This window comes from Fringilla coelebs (genome assembly GCF_963513975.1).
Source record: "Fringilla coelebs genome assembly, chromosome: 4".
In the NCBI taxonomy this organism is placed as follows: Eukaryota; Metazoa; Chordata; class Aves; order Passeriformes; family Fringillidae; genus Fringilla; species Fringilla coelebs.
Genome location: NC_140032.1, coordinates 36,037,973 through 36,055,072, shown reverse-complemented (window position 1 = coordinate 36,055,072; position 17,100 = coordinate 36,037,973). Strand labels below are relative to the sequence as shown.

Below are 17,100 nucleotides of genomic sequence, written 5' to 3'. Positions count from 1 at the left end.
CATTCTTAACCAGCACCTCTGAAAACACATCCTCAACATCTGCTAGTGCAATACAACACATTATCCTTGATCCAGCCTTGCAATGCAATGCCATGTCACACCTTGCAACTTGGTGAGACATCTGGAACATGGCTGTGCTACCTTTGCCTCATATTTTGTCGTCCCTCTCCACTTTTTTATGCTGTTGTAGAGCCAGCCAGTGTTTTACGTGATATCTTCCACTACAATTTCCAGGGAATTCCAAGATTCCCTTCTAAAAAATTTCCTAAGCTAAAAGTTGCAGAGCAGAAGTGTACACAAAAATGCTTTCCATTTCTGCTTGGAAAACCAATGGGTATAGGAATTCCTTTTTAAATTTGGGAAAAAAAAAAGCTATTTGTTTGCTAATTTGTATCTTGTAGATGTACTGATGTGTTTTTCCAAGCAAACTTTGGCTGTATCCTATAGAGTTTCCTTATAATATGGAATAGATGCTCTATGTCAGGAGGGTGATATGATCTCTCTGTTTAGAATGCAGGTTCAGCAACAGGATTTGCCTGGATTACTTCACACATGTAACAATCTGGACAGCTGTAGGCCCACTAGAATTTGTAAAACCTTTGTCTACTCCTGACTCTGTAACCCAGGATCAGGGTGGCAGAGGCCAGTGAATGAAAAATAGAGTGGTCTATATAATTTGATGTCCAAACTTGCAAAAGAACAATCAATTTTTCTGTGCCTTGGAAGAAGAGAGTGGATTGTCAGATATGGATTTTCTTTTTTTTTAATTCTGAAACTGTAAAGTGGCCATTATTTTGAAGCCTCACTTTCACTCATCTGAGATACAAAGCATAGGTGTTTTGTCCCCACACTTCAGTATTAACACATTGCTATATATACTGGACAGATTTTTCAGTGTATTTTCAGTAAAGAAAGACATCTATTTCCTTGTATTTGAGATATCAGCCTAAATGATTCATTTGAGGAAAAATGCTTGATGACACTCTTTAGCATTGAGGTTTGTAATGTGTACAAGGGAACACTTCTTCCAAGCAACCTACTGAAAGACAACTTAGGATAGGTACAATAGAACAAAATCAGAAATGCTTATTGAAAAGAGATGAAGCTAAAGAAATTAAAGAGCTGTGGTTCGTGAAAGGACTGTAATTATGGCAGCTTAAAAATAGGTTGGTGTGGTTTAAAAGCACATTTTATTTGCAAATGCAAGATAATCTCATTAGTGGGGGGAGTACAGAAAGATCTATAACGTGCTTCCTATCAACATTCAATTCTTTTCAGACTGAATCAAGAAATACCCCTGAGCAAAAACACGGTAAGGCCAAATAAGAGACATATGATTTTCAGTTGTTAATTGAGATTAATTAGGAGTGTTAAATTAAAATCAAATTAATTACTTCAGCGTTAATTGTCTGCATTGCTGTTATTTGCCATCACATGTCTCTGTGAGTGTCCCCTTCAATGCATTTTGAGCACATGCATTATGCTAAGCGTATTAACACACACTGACTAAAAGTTGCTGTAAATCTGCATTAAGGCCAGTGCTGTACCTGACCTTTAAAACTCAGAAAACCTTGAACAAGTTTATCAGTCACATTTCCTGGAATAAAAGCAGATATTTTGGTACGGCCTATTACGTACCCAATTGAATAATTGTTTTGTGTATTCAGTATTCTGACTCTGAACATTTGCAGCTGAAAATGTTGGCACTGATATTATTCTGACCTTGTGTGACTGAATAATCTCTTCTCTTATTTTTTGGTGATTACCAACAATATATGGGACACCGCTCTTAATGATCACAAAATCTTTTAGCTTTAGGAGATACAGTGTGAATACAGCTTGAGCTACAAAAACTCTCAGGAACTTTTCAGGGTGTTTGATAAAAGCTGAAACTTAAGTTCCACTGCACCAGCAAGAAAAGTATTTGCTTTCCAGCGGGATACAGTTTGCATATTGCCAATATATATTTAATTTATGTGACCAAGCAATCCAATTGATTTATCAGATTTTTAATGTTATGTGTGCTTCAGTTCTACTGTTTATCTCAAATGAAAAACTTAACACGTTAATTTGTATTAAATATTTATGTTAATTTCATTATAATGAAATAATAGTAATTTTATTCTGTGTTTTCACAAATTTTAAATCTTTTATTCTTCTATACTTCTAAATTCTTCTTTGTAAAAAGCCCAGAATAACAGCAACATGTAAAATATGAAACACTGGTCCTACGTTTTCTTTTATATCTTTATATGTGTGAAGCAATAAGAGTTTTTCTTGTCTTGAGGGTGAGTGTGAAATTCTTACTTTGTGATTACCATTGAGACATGCGCAGATCTAGTGCTACCATTCATCTTGATAACACAGAAAAATTGGTGAGGCTGGATCCTAAGTGGTGCCAATGAGAAAAGTTTGTTTAAGGGTGTTTTCAATTATGTAGTTTACTTTTTTTTGCCTGCCTCCTCAGAGCATACATGACATAAATGAAACTGCTTATATGATCACTTAAAATCACCTAGGTCCAACTCAGCTTCCTAGAAGGAGGTGGCATTCTTTTTCCTGCTGTGAACCATCTGACTTGTATTTTGAGAGAAGGAAATAGAATATGAAATAACTAGAACCCATGGAAGGAAGGAAGGAAGGAAGGAAGGAAGGAAGGAAGGAAGGAAGGAAGGAAGGAAGGAAGGAAGGAAGGAAGGAAGGAAGGAAGGAAGGAAGGAAGGAAGGAAGGAAGGAAGGAAGGAAGGAAGGAAGGAAGGAAGGAAGGAAGGAAGGAAGGAAGGAAGGAAGGAAGGAAGGAAGGAAGGAAGGAAGGAAGGAAGGAAGGAAGGAAGGAAGGAAGGAAGGAAGGAAGGAAGGAAGGAAGGAAGGAAGGAAGGAAGGAAGGAAGGAAGGAAGGAAGGAAGGAAGGAAGGAAGGAAGGAAGGAAGGAAGGAAGGAAGGAAGGAAGGAAGGAAGGAAGGAAGGAAGGAAGGAAGGAAGGAAGGAAGGAAGGAAGGAAGGAAGGAAGGAAGGAAGGAAGGAAGGAAGGAAGGAAGAAAGAAAGAAAGAAAGAAAGAAAGAAAGAAAGAAAGAAAGAAAGAAAGAAAGAAAGAAAGAAAGAAAGAAAGAAAGAAAGAAAGAAAGAAAGAAAGAAAGAAAGAAAGAAAGAAAGAAAGAAAGAAAGAAAGAAAGAAAGGAAAGAAGAACCAGTTTACAGAGTTGACAAGCTGTAAGCCAAATGATGCTACTTTTTCGGTTTGTCTGCCAGTCCTGAGCTGTTAGGGCAGGTGTAGATGAGTTAAAGGGATGTGCTTGCCCGAGAGCCACACACTGCCCTTCCCATTGCCCACTGCCACACTCCTCGCCCTTGCTGAGAGCTATTCAGCCCAGCAGTGTGAAATCGGCACCGGGCTACTTTGCAAGCCACGCAAAGGGCTTTTTTAACCCCTTGCTCTCTGCCTGTTTCCTCTGTTATGCACAGCCGAGGCAGCAGAGGGAGCTCAAAGATTTTGGACATCAGCGAGACAGGACTGATGTGTTTGGACTCCTTTAAAGTTGGCATACAGCTTTATGTATCCCATTATCAGCTGGTAGTTTTAAATACAAGGTATCAGTGGCCAGTTTTTATTTTGCACTTGTTGCTTACTTAACCAGTTCTGTTTACAGTTTGGATAAAGAGGTATTTATCAAGAATTTAAAAGTCCTTTTTGAGTCTAAGAATTTGTTCTAATGAGTTAAGACATAGTTACCTGAATTTTAAGAGATACAATAAATTCAATTAATAAAATAGTGAAAATTGAAGACATACTGAACTGCAGTGAATTAACTGTAGCTAAAAATTCAGTTTGTGAAATGCAATATTGTTTTCATTGTCATTTAAAGGTAGAAAGATTTTCATGTTTTTCAGAAGTTCACCATCAGTATTAGGGAGAAGAAAAGCTGATAAACCACACAATTGAAAGTACTATCTAGGAAAAAGCATTTGTTCTGCAAAGGAAGATTTCAGTCTCTGAGAGGTCATGCACAGCCGACAATAGGTAGAAGTCTGTTTTGAGCTATGTCAGTGAATTATTAACCGAACTCAAGCATCATGAAGGTCAAGGTTGTACTTAAATGTCCAGTTTCTGAATGCATGAAAATAAGAGAATGAAAAACCTTGTGGTTCTGACCAGGTTTGGTATTTTCTGTATTATATTACATTACTTGGAACTATTTGTTACAGACCAGGTCATTGTCTACCTTGACTGTTTCAATTTGCTTTCAAGGTAACACAGAGCAGAATGTAGTTTGATTATAAAATAGAAATATTGTACTAACTTAACTAACTTGCACTGAAAGGAAATGCTTTTAATTCTCTGGCTTTGGAGAGAAAATCCAATTGAGATGTGAACTTGGTCATCCTCTTCCCAAACCAGGACCATTTTTGTGTGTTAACAACTCCAGCTTTGTATATATCCTTTATATAGCAATTGAGTGGCTAGGTCTTTGAACTTTACTGACCTTGTGGTCTGTCTCCTCTTTTGGACCAGATTCACTCATCCAGACATTAGGAAGTAGCTGTAGAACACTATTCTAATCATGTGGGTATTGCTTAATCCTCTGATTGAACCTGAATAAATCTCTCTAGATGCCCTGTCAATCTGTTCGGGATTTGCAATCTGGAAAGGTCCCCAAATACAAATTAAAGTAATTTTCTATCTGAAAAAAAAATTGTCTACCTCTCTCAATAACATCTACTACTATGTTCCAAGGTAGGTGAAGAACAGGCAGTTGTTAATATCACTTGGAGACAGAGGGCATAAATATTTGATTATATGAATTTTTCTTTTTGTTGTCCTAACTACAGGTCCTTGGTGACATTAGGGCTTTTTTTGTAGGTTTTCGTTTGTTTGGGTTGGTTTTTTTCCTTTTTTTGCTATATCAGTTCAGTTTTGTCATTCCAAGTACATATCCTGACTCCTGAAATTGTTGGTATTTCAGAGTATTTTATAAATTTGGATCTTACAAACTCCCACAGTTTTTCTGTCATCTCTCAGTATTTTAACCCGCTCTGCCCCAAAATTACTATGTAACTGTTTTCAAAGAGATGTTTTTAACTTTCTTCAAACAAATGGGAAACACTTGTAGAGAGAAGGAATGCCAATATCTCCCCACAATAAATTTTAGTGATTATATCTGTACTCCAAGTTACCAGCATATGTCTCACCTTTTAGTGAGATTATCCTGGGGGTTCTTGTCAATTCACAGTTCAATATCTAGTTTTGTTACCTTTACACTCTGACCTCTTCTCCTTATTTTGTGAAAATCTCATCTTTTCTCTCTGTCTTTCTTTAGTAGACAAATTTTAAATGTATGTAAAAAAGCATGCAGCCAACTTCTTTTATTCCAAATTTTATATACCTGTTCAAAGTTTTAGTAATTTCCATTATTTCAGTGCAATAACTCTATGGAAGAAGGACTTTTAAAATAAAGTATACATCTCAATCTACACTGTGTATGATGAAACTGAAAAAATATTATTAACAAAGCTGCTTAATGAATTAGCACTTTTTGAGGTTAGGAAGGTGAAACACTATTGAAACTAATACCTATCTAATAATTATTTTATTGCAACTGTCAAATAAAACTTAGGTAGAAAAAATGAAAAAAAACCCTTCTAGTCTTGGCTTTACTTTTACTTGGGTGTGATGGTATAATGATGAAATTTTTGTTAGGAAAAAAAATCAATTGGCAAATTAGGAATTCTCATTTTCCATTCTCAGAAGTGGATTTTCCTCTTTCCTGAGTTCCAGCTGAAGAGAAGCCCTAGCCAACTTTAGAGCTCATGAAACATATTTCACTTGGACTTCAAACATTGACTGAATTAAAGTATCTTACCATGGTTGTCTCTGCAATGGACCCAAAGCTGTTTATAAATATGTTGCATGTGACATTAACTGGAGGACCTGCAAAAGAGAAAAAAATCCCCACCAGTCCCTGTTCCAGAATTATTGCTTATTGATAGATTATTCAATATAAACCATTATAAACAATATAAACCATTATAAACAATATTTACTGGAAGAAATAATGCTATATTCACAACTAATTTAATGCACAATTAAATTGAATGGTTTCTAATAATTTTCTTTTGATTCTTCTAAAAGGTACACTACTTATCTGACTAGGTTTAGCAAATAAAAAAACCCATAGAAACAAAGTTCAGTATAAACCTGCACACATGCTTCTATAGAAAAATTGAAAAAAAACAACATCCCATTTGAAATATATAGTAAAAATATTTTATGTGTATTTCAGTGAGAATGCATGTCACTTCTCACAACAATTAGAGGGGAAAGTGACTTTCTTCACTCAAGGCAGCTTCTACCTTCAATGTTATCTGTCATCACTGGGAAAAGAAATGCATTATTGCTTCTCTTATCTCTACTGCTTACAGGAAAGTCATTTAGATTCTATTCCCTTTTCTCTTAAATTCACAAAATGTTTGAGTCCATTTATAACTGAATTCTTTGTAACCATGGGCCCTCATTCAACTGTTGTTTTGTCTTATCTTGCATTTTGAAGAATCAATAGTGGCAGAGCAGTCATTATGATAACTGAACAAGGAATTGCCTCTTCATGGAAAAGGGCTTAAATTATTTTCCAGAAGTCCCTTTTAAAATGTCATTGTGGAAAAGCCTGCTAATTTTTCCATTATTCCTTATCAATTTCAGTCCATGTCCAATAGAAACAAGGTTTTTCCATCTCCTTTTTTTTTTTTGTTACCTTCCTACAATTAAATATTCTTATATCAATAAACCACTTCAGCACTGGAGATTCTGGATTCTTTTTGTAGTTGTAAGCAGTCTAACAATGAAAGATCTATATCTGGAATGTAAAGACTGGTCTTATAAACCTTTATGTAATATCTCTTTTTTAGTATCTCTGAAGAAAAATCCTCTGCCACTACTGGTGGATTGCAACTAGAAAAACCTAACATGACCAATAAATTTCAAATTAAATACTTGAAGAATCAGAATGTCCACTAAAAATTCTCCCAATAGGACAGAACTCGGAACATCCAGCTTTCTTTTCTGAGAGCAAAAATTGTTTTGAAGTCCTGTACAATATTTCTAACAAAACACTTCTACACATACTTCAGTCTTTGCAATACACAAGACTACACCTATGGAGCAGAATTCTCAGGTAAGGAGGTAGCACTTGCAGTCACTTTGGTACACAGTTAATTATTTAGACTTGTTGACAATACCCAGTACTTCTGAGAAATCAGTAAAAGCTTTACATGCTCAACTCCTGAAAAGAATCAAGGGGAAAAGAAAAAGCAGGGACCATAAATGAAGGAAGTCACTAAAAACTGTCAGGGAGAAAATTGTATTTCTTGCCCATATTAGTCAATTGTTTGCAAGGCAGCTTTTCTTCCAAAAACTTCCATGTTGTAGTACCTGCCATCCTTTCAAAATTGATATGATGCTATCTTGTTTAAAATAGTACTAGACTTTAAAATATGTTTGCTTTATCAACATAGTTGCTTTTATTAGGAAAAAGCTCTAAATCACTACAGTGTTGATACCTAATTTCAAATTACAATAAAATAGTTAATAGCTAGTTAAAAGGGGTACAAAAGTAGAAGCTAAAAGTAGCCTCCAATGCTTTAGAGTTAACTCAAAGACACTGTGCTGAGAGTAAAAATGAACTTCCCAGAATATGGTCACAAAGAATCATGAATGAGAAGCTGTAAAAGCTGGAAGTCATGTTCCAACACAGGAATCCAGGCAAGTTGAACATAGATTAAAGAGAGGCAGAAAAGAAATAGAGCTAAAACTCACTAGAGACAGAAAAGCTAACAATGATCGCTATCTACAAGGCATTAAAAATAGAATCCTGCCAAGATCTGAAAGCTGAAAGAAAATGATTAAGGTATAAAGATATCCATGGAAGTGAAGAAGGTCAGAGCAGAAAAGCCAAATGAAGTCTTTGTAGCAGCATTTGTCTCCAATTGCTGGCTGTGTCAAATACTAGAGCCATTCTGCTGGAATTTTGTATGAAGACTGTAGAAGACATTTCAGACCAAGTGAACAGGAACAAACTGACTGGCAGAGGTGATATAAATCCAGACAGTATAAAAATCTTTGCAGAATTGTGGAAATACAATTCACTGTGAGTCAGCTGTCACCTGTGTCAATTTTGTAATCAGTGGAAGCATGTACCATGTTCTGCAAGTACAACTTGAACCAAACCCCCCCCCCAGATTTCAGGTAGGATGGTGGGGGACATGAACATGAACTTTATCCCTGTAAACATTACTTCTGTACCAGCCAAACTGGTAGAAATAATGAGAATTTTTTAAAATAAGAGATACAGATTAATATTATATATAAATACATTGCATGGATTAATATATTTATATACTTGGGAGAAAGATGTCAAAATGTCAAAAAGGATCAAAAATTCTATGAAAAGCTGCCACACTTCTATGAAAGCTGCCACAATTCTATGAAAACCAGCTTAAGTAGAAAACACTGGAAAAGGTATACAGTAGGCAGTAATCTGCAAATACACAAATTTGTAAAGATCAAAAGGAGGTAATACTTCTCCATGTCTTAGTATGTCACGTGGCTATAAAATCAGTAAAATAATCAGCAAATTTAAAGCAAACAAAAAATATCTCTTTAATATTCAGAAAAACAAAGGTTTTATTGCCAAAATATAATGAAAAGCCCGAAAAAATACAGAGTTTCCAGAAGGGGTCAGGAGAGCATATGTAACTAAATTATTTATTTTTTAAATTAAGTCCTGGTTTTCAAAGCTTCTAAACTAATGATTGCTGCAAAATTCTTACCAATACCAGGGCAAGTAATACTTTGCATTTTCCTATATAAATGCCCAAATTTTTACTTTAATATTTAATTTTTTTACAGCTAGGTTACATATTTGCATTCAAATTTAAAAGGCAATGAAATATTTTCCGTACTTGCAGGAATGGATATCATCTGCAATGTGGACAGTAAGAGAAGCATTTTACTATAGGCTTGATGTAACATTAAAAAAAAGTAAATTGTAACTGGAACAAAGCTTTTACAATGACTCTCAGTTTCCTGATGTATTCCATAGCTGAATAAACCCCATGTCTTCTCTATTATATTTTTTGAACAAGAACTCATATGCAGTATTCCATATCAAAAGCAGACCACAAAGACAAAATATATAATTTTGTCTTCCTGACCAAGATTGATTATGACTAAAATCAGTAACTAAAAACCTTGTCTGCATAGGAATTTTACTGGAACAAAAAAATAATTTAAAATTAATGTCTGAGTTATCTTATTAGTACTTACCCTCTTTCTTTTAAGCTGTCACCAATTTAAAACCTCAAAAAGGCATAAAGCCCCAGCACTTGTTGTAGGAGTAATAAAACTAACCAAAAAGTGGCAAAGTCACTTAAGGAGATACTTATTCTTAGTGGTAGGTCTGAATCATTCTGGACAGATCTGTTCAAACTGCATAACTGTCCAGAAGATTTAGAATGTGCACTTTTTGAAAAGGAGCAACGTCAAATTAGGTTTTGTCTCTTTAAGTTTCAATGGTTACAAAACAAAGCTCTAAATCCTTTGAATTATACTTTCAAGAAGTACTGCATTTAGTTTAGTAATCTCTAAACCATCTGCCTATTCTTCATTGCTGCTCCACCAGAAGATTGTGATTGGATGCTGTCCATGACCAACTATAAAATTCAATCCCCAAATCATATAGAGATGTGTTTGAAATTCCAGTGCACATTTATAATTTCCTGAGAAATATCAGCACCCCTAACTTAAAAAAGAGCAAAGCATTTCCAGCTGCAGCAAATCCTGGGTAATAAGTTTATATATACACAACCAACTGTTTATGGTTTGCTGATGAGGAAGTAATCTGACAAATCTCTTACATGGTCCTTATGAATCAGACTGAGCAAATTCTGGTAAAACCAGCACATGGCAGTGGCTTTGGAGTCAAAACCACTTAAGTTTCTGGAACTTGGAGATGTCAAAAAATTATAACATTTCTTGCTGAATAAGAATTAAGATGGAAAGGCAGTGACAGATGACTTAGAGGAGAAAGCTCTGCCAGCTTAGAGGAAAATTTTTGTAGTAAACATGGAGTAAAGCCTTATATGGGGCTTATGTGAAATGTTAGAGCTAAGAGAGTCTCTTGGACTCAAGAAGATAGGCATAGGACAAAGCAACTACGGCAAAGTAAGAATAATGTAATTTTTATTCACAATAGGTTTGTTCTTTCAAAACTTTATTTATATTCTGGGTAATTTAAATACTGATATCTTGTTTAAAAATTCAGTTATAGAGTTAAATATGGTTCCACTATAACACTGGATCTCCTTGTATTAAAAAAAAGAGTAGTCAAATTTACCCAGACTTCCCAGACCAGAATGGATGGCCTTTGTATGTATGATAATTTGCATATTCATATAAAAATATAGTTTGTGTAATCCTTCATTAAATACTCTAATGTGCCTGACTCTGGATAATATGCTAAGACCCTCAGGAGATGTAGTCATTCCATTTGCAAACTGTTTCAGCCTTTGAATCTGCTTTGTTTTAATTGAATCTCCTTTGTGATAAGTGCATTAAAGGCATATACCAAGACAAAATTCCAGGTAATGAGAACTTACAGTTTCAGTGGAGAAGTGGTAACAGGGAAAATAACAAGAGGAAAGATGGTCCTTTTGACATTTCAAGGCACAAATGGGGCCCAGGAAAGAGGAATATAATTTGGTGGTAGAATTGGTAACTAAAATAAGCTGTCTTGAGTTTGATGATCAATGTCATTAACACACACTTTAGAACCAGACAGACAAAAAGATTTGGCCAGTCTTTCACAGAGCTTACTTTCTGTAGTGTTTCATGCTATGGCAATCCAAGGTGGGAATCTGAATCCATCAGTGAGCATTTCAGGAAACGAAAGAAACTAACAAATCATATCAGACAACTGAAATCTAAGGATAAGGTATATTTACTAAAGGCCTGCAATTGGGCAGCTGTGAAAGTGGTAGGTGTAGAGTTTATTGCTACTGGAATGAACTGCCACACATAAAAAAGAAAGACTTTTTTTTTTTTTTCAGTGAATGTACCTCTTATTTTACATATTTGTTTCAGAAATTGCATTTTTGTGAACAGTAATACTGACATACTGAAAACCCGAAAGTTTAGTTGTGAAATTACCTTTGAAATTTGGTCTGATCCTCGCATCATAGCCTGACATCCTACCCATTAGCTTATCCAGGAAATCGGACGGCGACATTGGCATGCTACGAGATCTTGCACTGTCTGTTTCCTTTGTGGCTACCAAGCTAACAGCAAGGAAAAACAAACAAACAAAAAATTGTTAGAAGTTAGCAAAACTTTGATTTTATTTAGTCAGTCATAGTTCATTTTTGTAGGAACAGGAAAACAGGAAAGCTAAGACGGTTTTTCGAGCTAATTAATGCTTCAAAACCAATAGTAGTAAAGAAATTGAAAGCAAGTTCTTTTTATCTCTGTCATTTAATACATACATTTTATTCTGCTATGCTGCACAGTTACTTCTTCCTCAGAACTTCTGAAGATTAATAACACTTTCAGTCAGCAATAATCAATATCATTATCACAGAGTTAAATAATGTCATCTTCAGGCGTAGCTGTGTATGTCCTATTTTGGAGTCTATTCTGAGATTGATCTATTTTAACTGGGTGTGTTATAATAGAAGCCTGGATCAGAAGCAAAAAAAAAAAGTACTAAGGACTTGATTAGAATAGTACTGCTATCACCAATTTTTGTTTTATGTTGATGGGTAACCATAATAAAACAGCTCAGTCTCTTGGCAGGTCGTATGTAACATTGTCTTCGAGTTTCATTTCCTGTTAAAACAAAAGTGACTGCTACAGTGGGTAAAAAAGAAACAACAAAAAACCAAAACAAAACCCTAATGACTTACTGAAGAAATTATTTTATGGTAAACTTTTCTTCTCTGGTCAAGTCAAGTGCCATCTCCTATAGCTTCCTCTCCATGGCTTGCACAACTCCCACTGACATTCTAAAGTGTGTTCTGCACATGCTAAGAGAGCAGAATAGTGGTGCTGTGATCAGCCATGGGACCCAAAGGAGAAGGTTTTGTTTTGTGGAACAACTCTTGAGTTCCTTCTAACACACTGGAAAAATAACAATCAGAAAATATATAAATTTTGAGTAATATTGTGATATACAGTGGAATTGAAACCATTTGTGGCTTTTGGGCTCTCAAAAAAGATCAAGAGTTTTGCATGTTTGTGCTAAATTTAAGTAAAAAATCCATTACAGAAGGACTTAAACCTCTTTTACTTACCCAATTCATTGTCTTCATATCAATTCACTCTTTTAGAACCACTTAAATATGGTTTTGTTTAGATGTTAACACAGGGGATAATGTAAAGCCTTTAGGAATTTTCTGACTCATAAAAAAGCCATGCTAAACTTTGCTTCTTAACAATGGATAGAATATCAAAATGGAAAACTTCCATACAAGCATGTATGTATGTAGAGGCCATGTGGAGCACAGACTGAGAATGTAATTTCTTTCTTTCCAAGACACTTTTACCCAGGATGTTAAAAGTTACAGTGTTACAGAAACTTCCACTTAGAAGATCTGCTAAAATTTTTGTCTTCATGTTGGAAATTTGGATTTATTATCTTAAATGAAAAAGATTTCATATTAGTCCTTGAGAGTTACAAATTTGGGCACACATAGAATATGAACACAGAAGCCTCTAGAATGCTATGGCTTCCTCATATTTTAATTAAAAATAGAAATTAAGTCTTTTAGTTGTAATATTAAATCAGAAAGTTTAAATTTTATCCTTGAGTTAATTGCTTAGCAAGCATTTATTCTATTCTATGTATAAGTTGATTTGTATATTCTTAAATTGTTCACAAATTGTTTAATTGTCGGATATCTCTAAATTGTTTTCAATATTTTGGTATCTCTTTTGGTAAAAAATGTTTCTTTACTCTCTTTCAATATCTAACCTAGGTCTTTATTTCTTCCCATAGCTGCAGAATGTATTTCCATTTCTGAGAAAGGAAGTATTCAATATATTCTTTTTATAGTTCAGTTTGGAATTATCCTATTCCCATAATTTTCATTATCAATCATTCTGAACGGATCTGATTCATCACATTATTACAACTTGTAGTGATTACTGTTTCTGTAAAACATCACTGATGTCTATAAAACAAGTAAGATACAAGAGTCAGATTACCTTTGTGGGGTATTATCTACTTGGAAGGCGGGAGAAGCAAGTTACTGTGTGTATACACCTAGTATATGCACTTAAACACTTAGATTTCTTTCTAGTAGTCTTCTGTAAGGAAATGATATTTCTATTCTTTAGGTATATGAAATTTCTATACTACAGGATATACAATCCTATATTTTTATTTGTGATATACATAAATTATCCAGAACTCAAATACAGAAAGGCCCATTGTTTGCTTGAGTATCACTTGCTGGAAAGGAAGAATTTGTTTCTTTGTTCTATTTTTTACTTCACTGGAATTCTTGTAAATCTTTCTTTGCTGTACTTGTAGCTCTTGCTTTGCCATGGAATAAAGTAATTTGAAATTAGGATAACCAATGCTAACTGGGAAAAATAGTAATTACTGTGAATATGGATTTTCACAAAGTGACAGTTACCTCTTAGTATGATGGCATCATTAATATTTGCTTTCATTAGTCAATTTTAAGTCTCAGAGTATCTTGAATAATTTAATGCCTGCTTATGAAAAGAATACATTCAGCATAGTTAATACCTTTTGTATAAACAAGTTTTATCTCAAAAGTCAGTTGTAATTTGTAACTAAATATTTCTTCAAGGAATGTTTTCCCTTTTACTAAGCTTCAGGTGTAATGAGGAAAAGCTGTTCGAGTTCTGCAGAGTTCTGCCCTTTTGATTTAGCCCTTATAGAAAATATGTATTTCAAGAATAATGTTGAACAAATAAAAATTTCATCAGTCAAAACTGACATGTGGAATACTCGTCTAGTTAAAAAGGAGCTAGACTTGATAATGTAGTAAAACCCAAGTAAAGCACTGAATTTTAAAAAGGGATTTTCTGTTTCCAGATTAATATAAAAATTTACTCTGCATGGTAAGGGCTCTTCAGTTTTATTGCACACTGCCTCTGAAAGCTAGGGCTCTGGCTAAGGGGTTAGAGGAGGGTACACTCCTTTCATGAACCAAGAATTGAGCTCCTTTTAGTGTTAATAATGCACACAGCTTTGTCCTCGATACACAACTATTGCGTAAGTCCAGGAATGGCTTTGCGTGCCTCCAGAGGGAATTCATTCTGACCTGTCACAGTTCTTTAAAGAATTTGTACATGCACTTTCCAGCAGGCAAAATTATAGGAGTTTAATATCAGCAAGAGTTTTAATATCAGCAAGGTACAATGGACTCGTGTTTAACATAAAGTCATAATGTGACTTTAAATTACTGAGAAAGAAGGCTGTACATTTTTCAGAGGTAGAAGCTTCCCATTGCTGAAATCTTTTATTTGAGAGAGATTATAACCTGACAGTCTTCTGGTCTGTTCATATTTTATGAGGAAAAGTTACCAACCAGAATGGTCTCCCTGGTAGTGATTCTGAGTTGTTCCTGTGAGCTATTCGCAAATATTACTATCAGTTATAAGGATTTATACTATTTTCCAATTTTAGACTTAGAACAGTAGTTGACTTCAATTTCCTGGATGTATCCCAAACATCTTTAAAATGTAAATTAAGCCTTCAAAAACAGTTGAAAAGAAATTTGATACCTGAAGTTGTGGAAAAAAACCAAGAAAAAAAAAGAAAATGTCAAAAGATACATTCAAAAATTATTTGTGACCAGACAAATTTACACCATCAAAACTTAGGGTAAGATTTTTTGTTTCAAATAAGCTGTCACACAACACCAGACAAGATCAGAAAATTAGAATAATTCTGTCTCTGGTCTATTCTGTCCATTAACCTTTTTTTTCACTTAAAATCTGAGCTTCACATCAATGTCTTGAAGCCTGTCAAGTTGGAATTTCAATCACTGAGATAGAAAACTCTCCTAAATCACAGGTACTTTACCTACAAAGAGTCACATTTGAATCAGAAACTGTTAGGTCAAGCTGAAGATATTTTAAGTGGGATATAAATGTAAGAGAGTAAGAAGCAGCCTGACACAGACAAGATGCAGCTGCTCTAAATCAGCTACCACATCCGAAATTTGAGAAAGCAAGCTAGTTGTAAGAATGGTGTTCAGCAAAGCCATCTACAATCTGGAAAGAAAATGCAAAGCAGTTGATGGTTTAAAACTAAGACATGCAAAAAGAACTGACAGAGGCATAAATTCTGATAATGTGAAGAAAAAAGCCTCTTTCCTGAAGTCAGCCCATTTAAGCAGGAGAGTTTAAAACAATTAGAGCAGGGATATTAAGAGATGTATGAACTGTGAACATGGGCAGAATTGGAGAAAGCAGTGAAGAAGGACTCAGAATTCCTCAAACAGCTCTGCACTGTTGTGGTGAAGTTCTCACTGCCCTACTGTGTTATCCAGTGGTGTAGAAAGATTGAAAGAGTAGGAGCACGAAGGTCACTTATTATTTTATATGATATTAATGAGACCAGTGCTGGGATGTTGCATCAAATCATGTCTGAGTTTTAAAAGGACATTAAAGTATTTGGAAAGGTACTGAACAAGGCCACTAAACCATGACCCGAGAGTTAGGGAAATTTGCTTCAAGTAAGAGACTTTAGGAGCTTAATCTTCATAGCTTATCAAAAAAGAAGAGTGAAAAAAATAGCTTGATTGAAGTGTACAAATATCTCAAGACAGCAGAAAATGCTGGACATTTATCTAAAGAATAAAGGAAGAAGAAAAACCAGTGAGAGTTGGACAAATTCAAATGGGAATTTGGACACACAATTTAATAACTTAACAGAAGATCAAACTGTACCAACTAAGACAATACAGCTTTCTGGAAGAAACGATGTAATAAAATGTGAGGCATTGTTCTTCATATATGGCTAGCTTGGTGAAAAGGGATGAGTTCTGATATATAGAAAAGCAGGCTAAATTCAAATTAAACATTACAGATCTCATGCAGAAATCTTCAGACTGTCAAAAGGCACTTGACTGATTTGAGGAGCTTAAGGAAGGGAAGCAATGGGCATAGTTCCAAGTGTGAAATGACGTCTTAGGGTCCTTCTACACAGGGGCTGGGTTGCAGGCTTGCAGTTGCTGCAATGAGGTTTGAAAGTTACAGCTGTAATGTTGGCTCATCTTGCTCAATTCCTTTCACAGCTGGGTACTTGACTTACTAAGCAGTTGTATGAGCATCAGCTACTTGCACAGTAGGAACTTGAGCTCTGGAATGGAAAGTGCACTCAAAGTGTCCATAAACAAGAAGCAGCTTAAAGAATGAGAGGTTAAACACAACTAGAAAAAAAGAGAGGCAAATATTCTGTCTATGACATGCATCTGCAAAGAATAAAGAACTGTAAGCTAAACGATAATGTTGTCCTGAAAGCAAATGGAGGTGAAGTGTCCAGAAATAAATTTAGATCAAAATTAAAAGACTTTCAACCGCTGAAACACTTTAGTTATGGAATACTTTAACACTTTGAGCAAAGACAGATAGCCCTGTGTGTTTCAAGATGGAGCTAGGCCTTAGGATGCTGTGACATGTATGATTGTGTTTGAAGGTGATGGGATGCAGCTATTTTTTAATCCTCTCCTGAGAATATGTTTACATTATTGTTGATTCTTTTATGTTTTTAAAATATTTGCTGCTACAGAAGTCTGAAAAAAATATAGAGTAACACAGCTATACAGCCAGAGCACCAAAATCTACAGAATTTAAATGGGAGGTCTCATCTATCATCTGGCAATTTAGCTACCAAGATAAAACATGGGCCATGAATCTGTGCTCCTGAAATGCCTATTTAAAGCAGGAATGTTTGTGAGAGAACATCTCTCCTCTCCTCTCCTCTCCTCTCCTCTCCTCTCCTCTCCTCTCCTCTCCTCTCCTCTCCTCTCCTCTCCTCTCCTCTCCTCTCCTCTCCTCTCCTCTCCTCTCCTCT

General features: G+C 35.1%; 1 protein-coding gene across 3 annotated transcripts in view; it reads right to left on the bottom strand.

Moving 5' to 3' along the window:
- Nucleotides 1-17,100, bottom strand: part of GLRA3 (glycine receptor alpha 3) — a gene marked incomplete at both ends in the record, with an annotated part of 80,272 nt that overhangs the window by 47,477 nt on the left and 15,695 nt on the right. For 2 of the 3 annotated variants that reach the window (XM_084204430.1, XM_084204431.1), the window contains 2 exons: nt 5,860-5,927; nt 11,199-11,326. In XM_084204430.1, coding sequence (XP_084060556.1) covers nt 5,860-5,927; nt 11,199-11,326 — 196 coding nt within the window. Of the gene's footprint in view, nt 1-5,859; nt 5,928-11,198; nt 11,327-17,100 lie in introns of those variants that run through there. The other variant, XM_084204432.1, reaches the window with a different exon arrangement.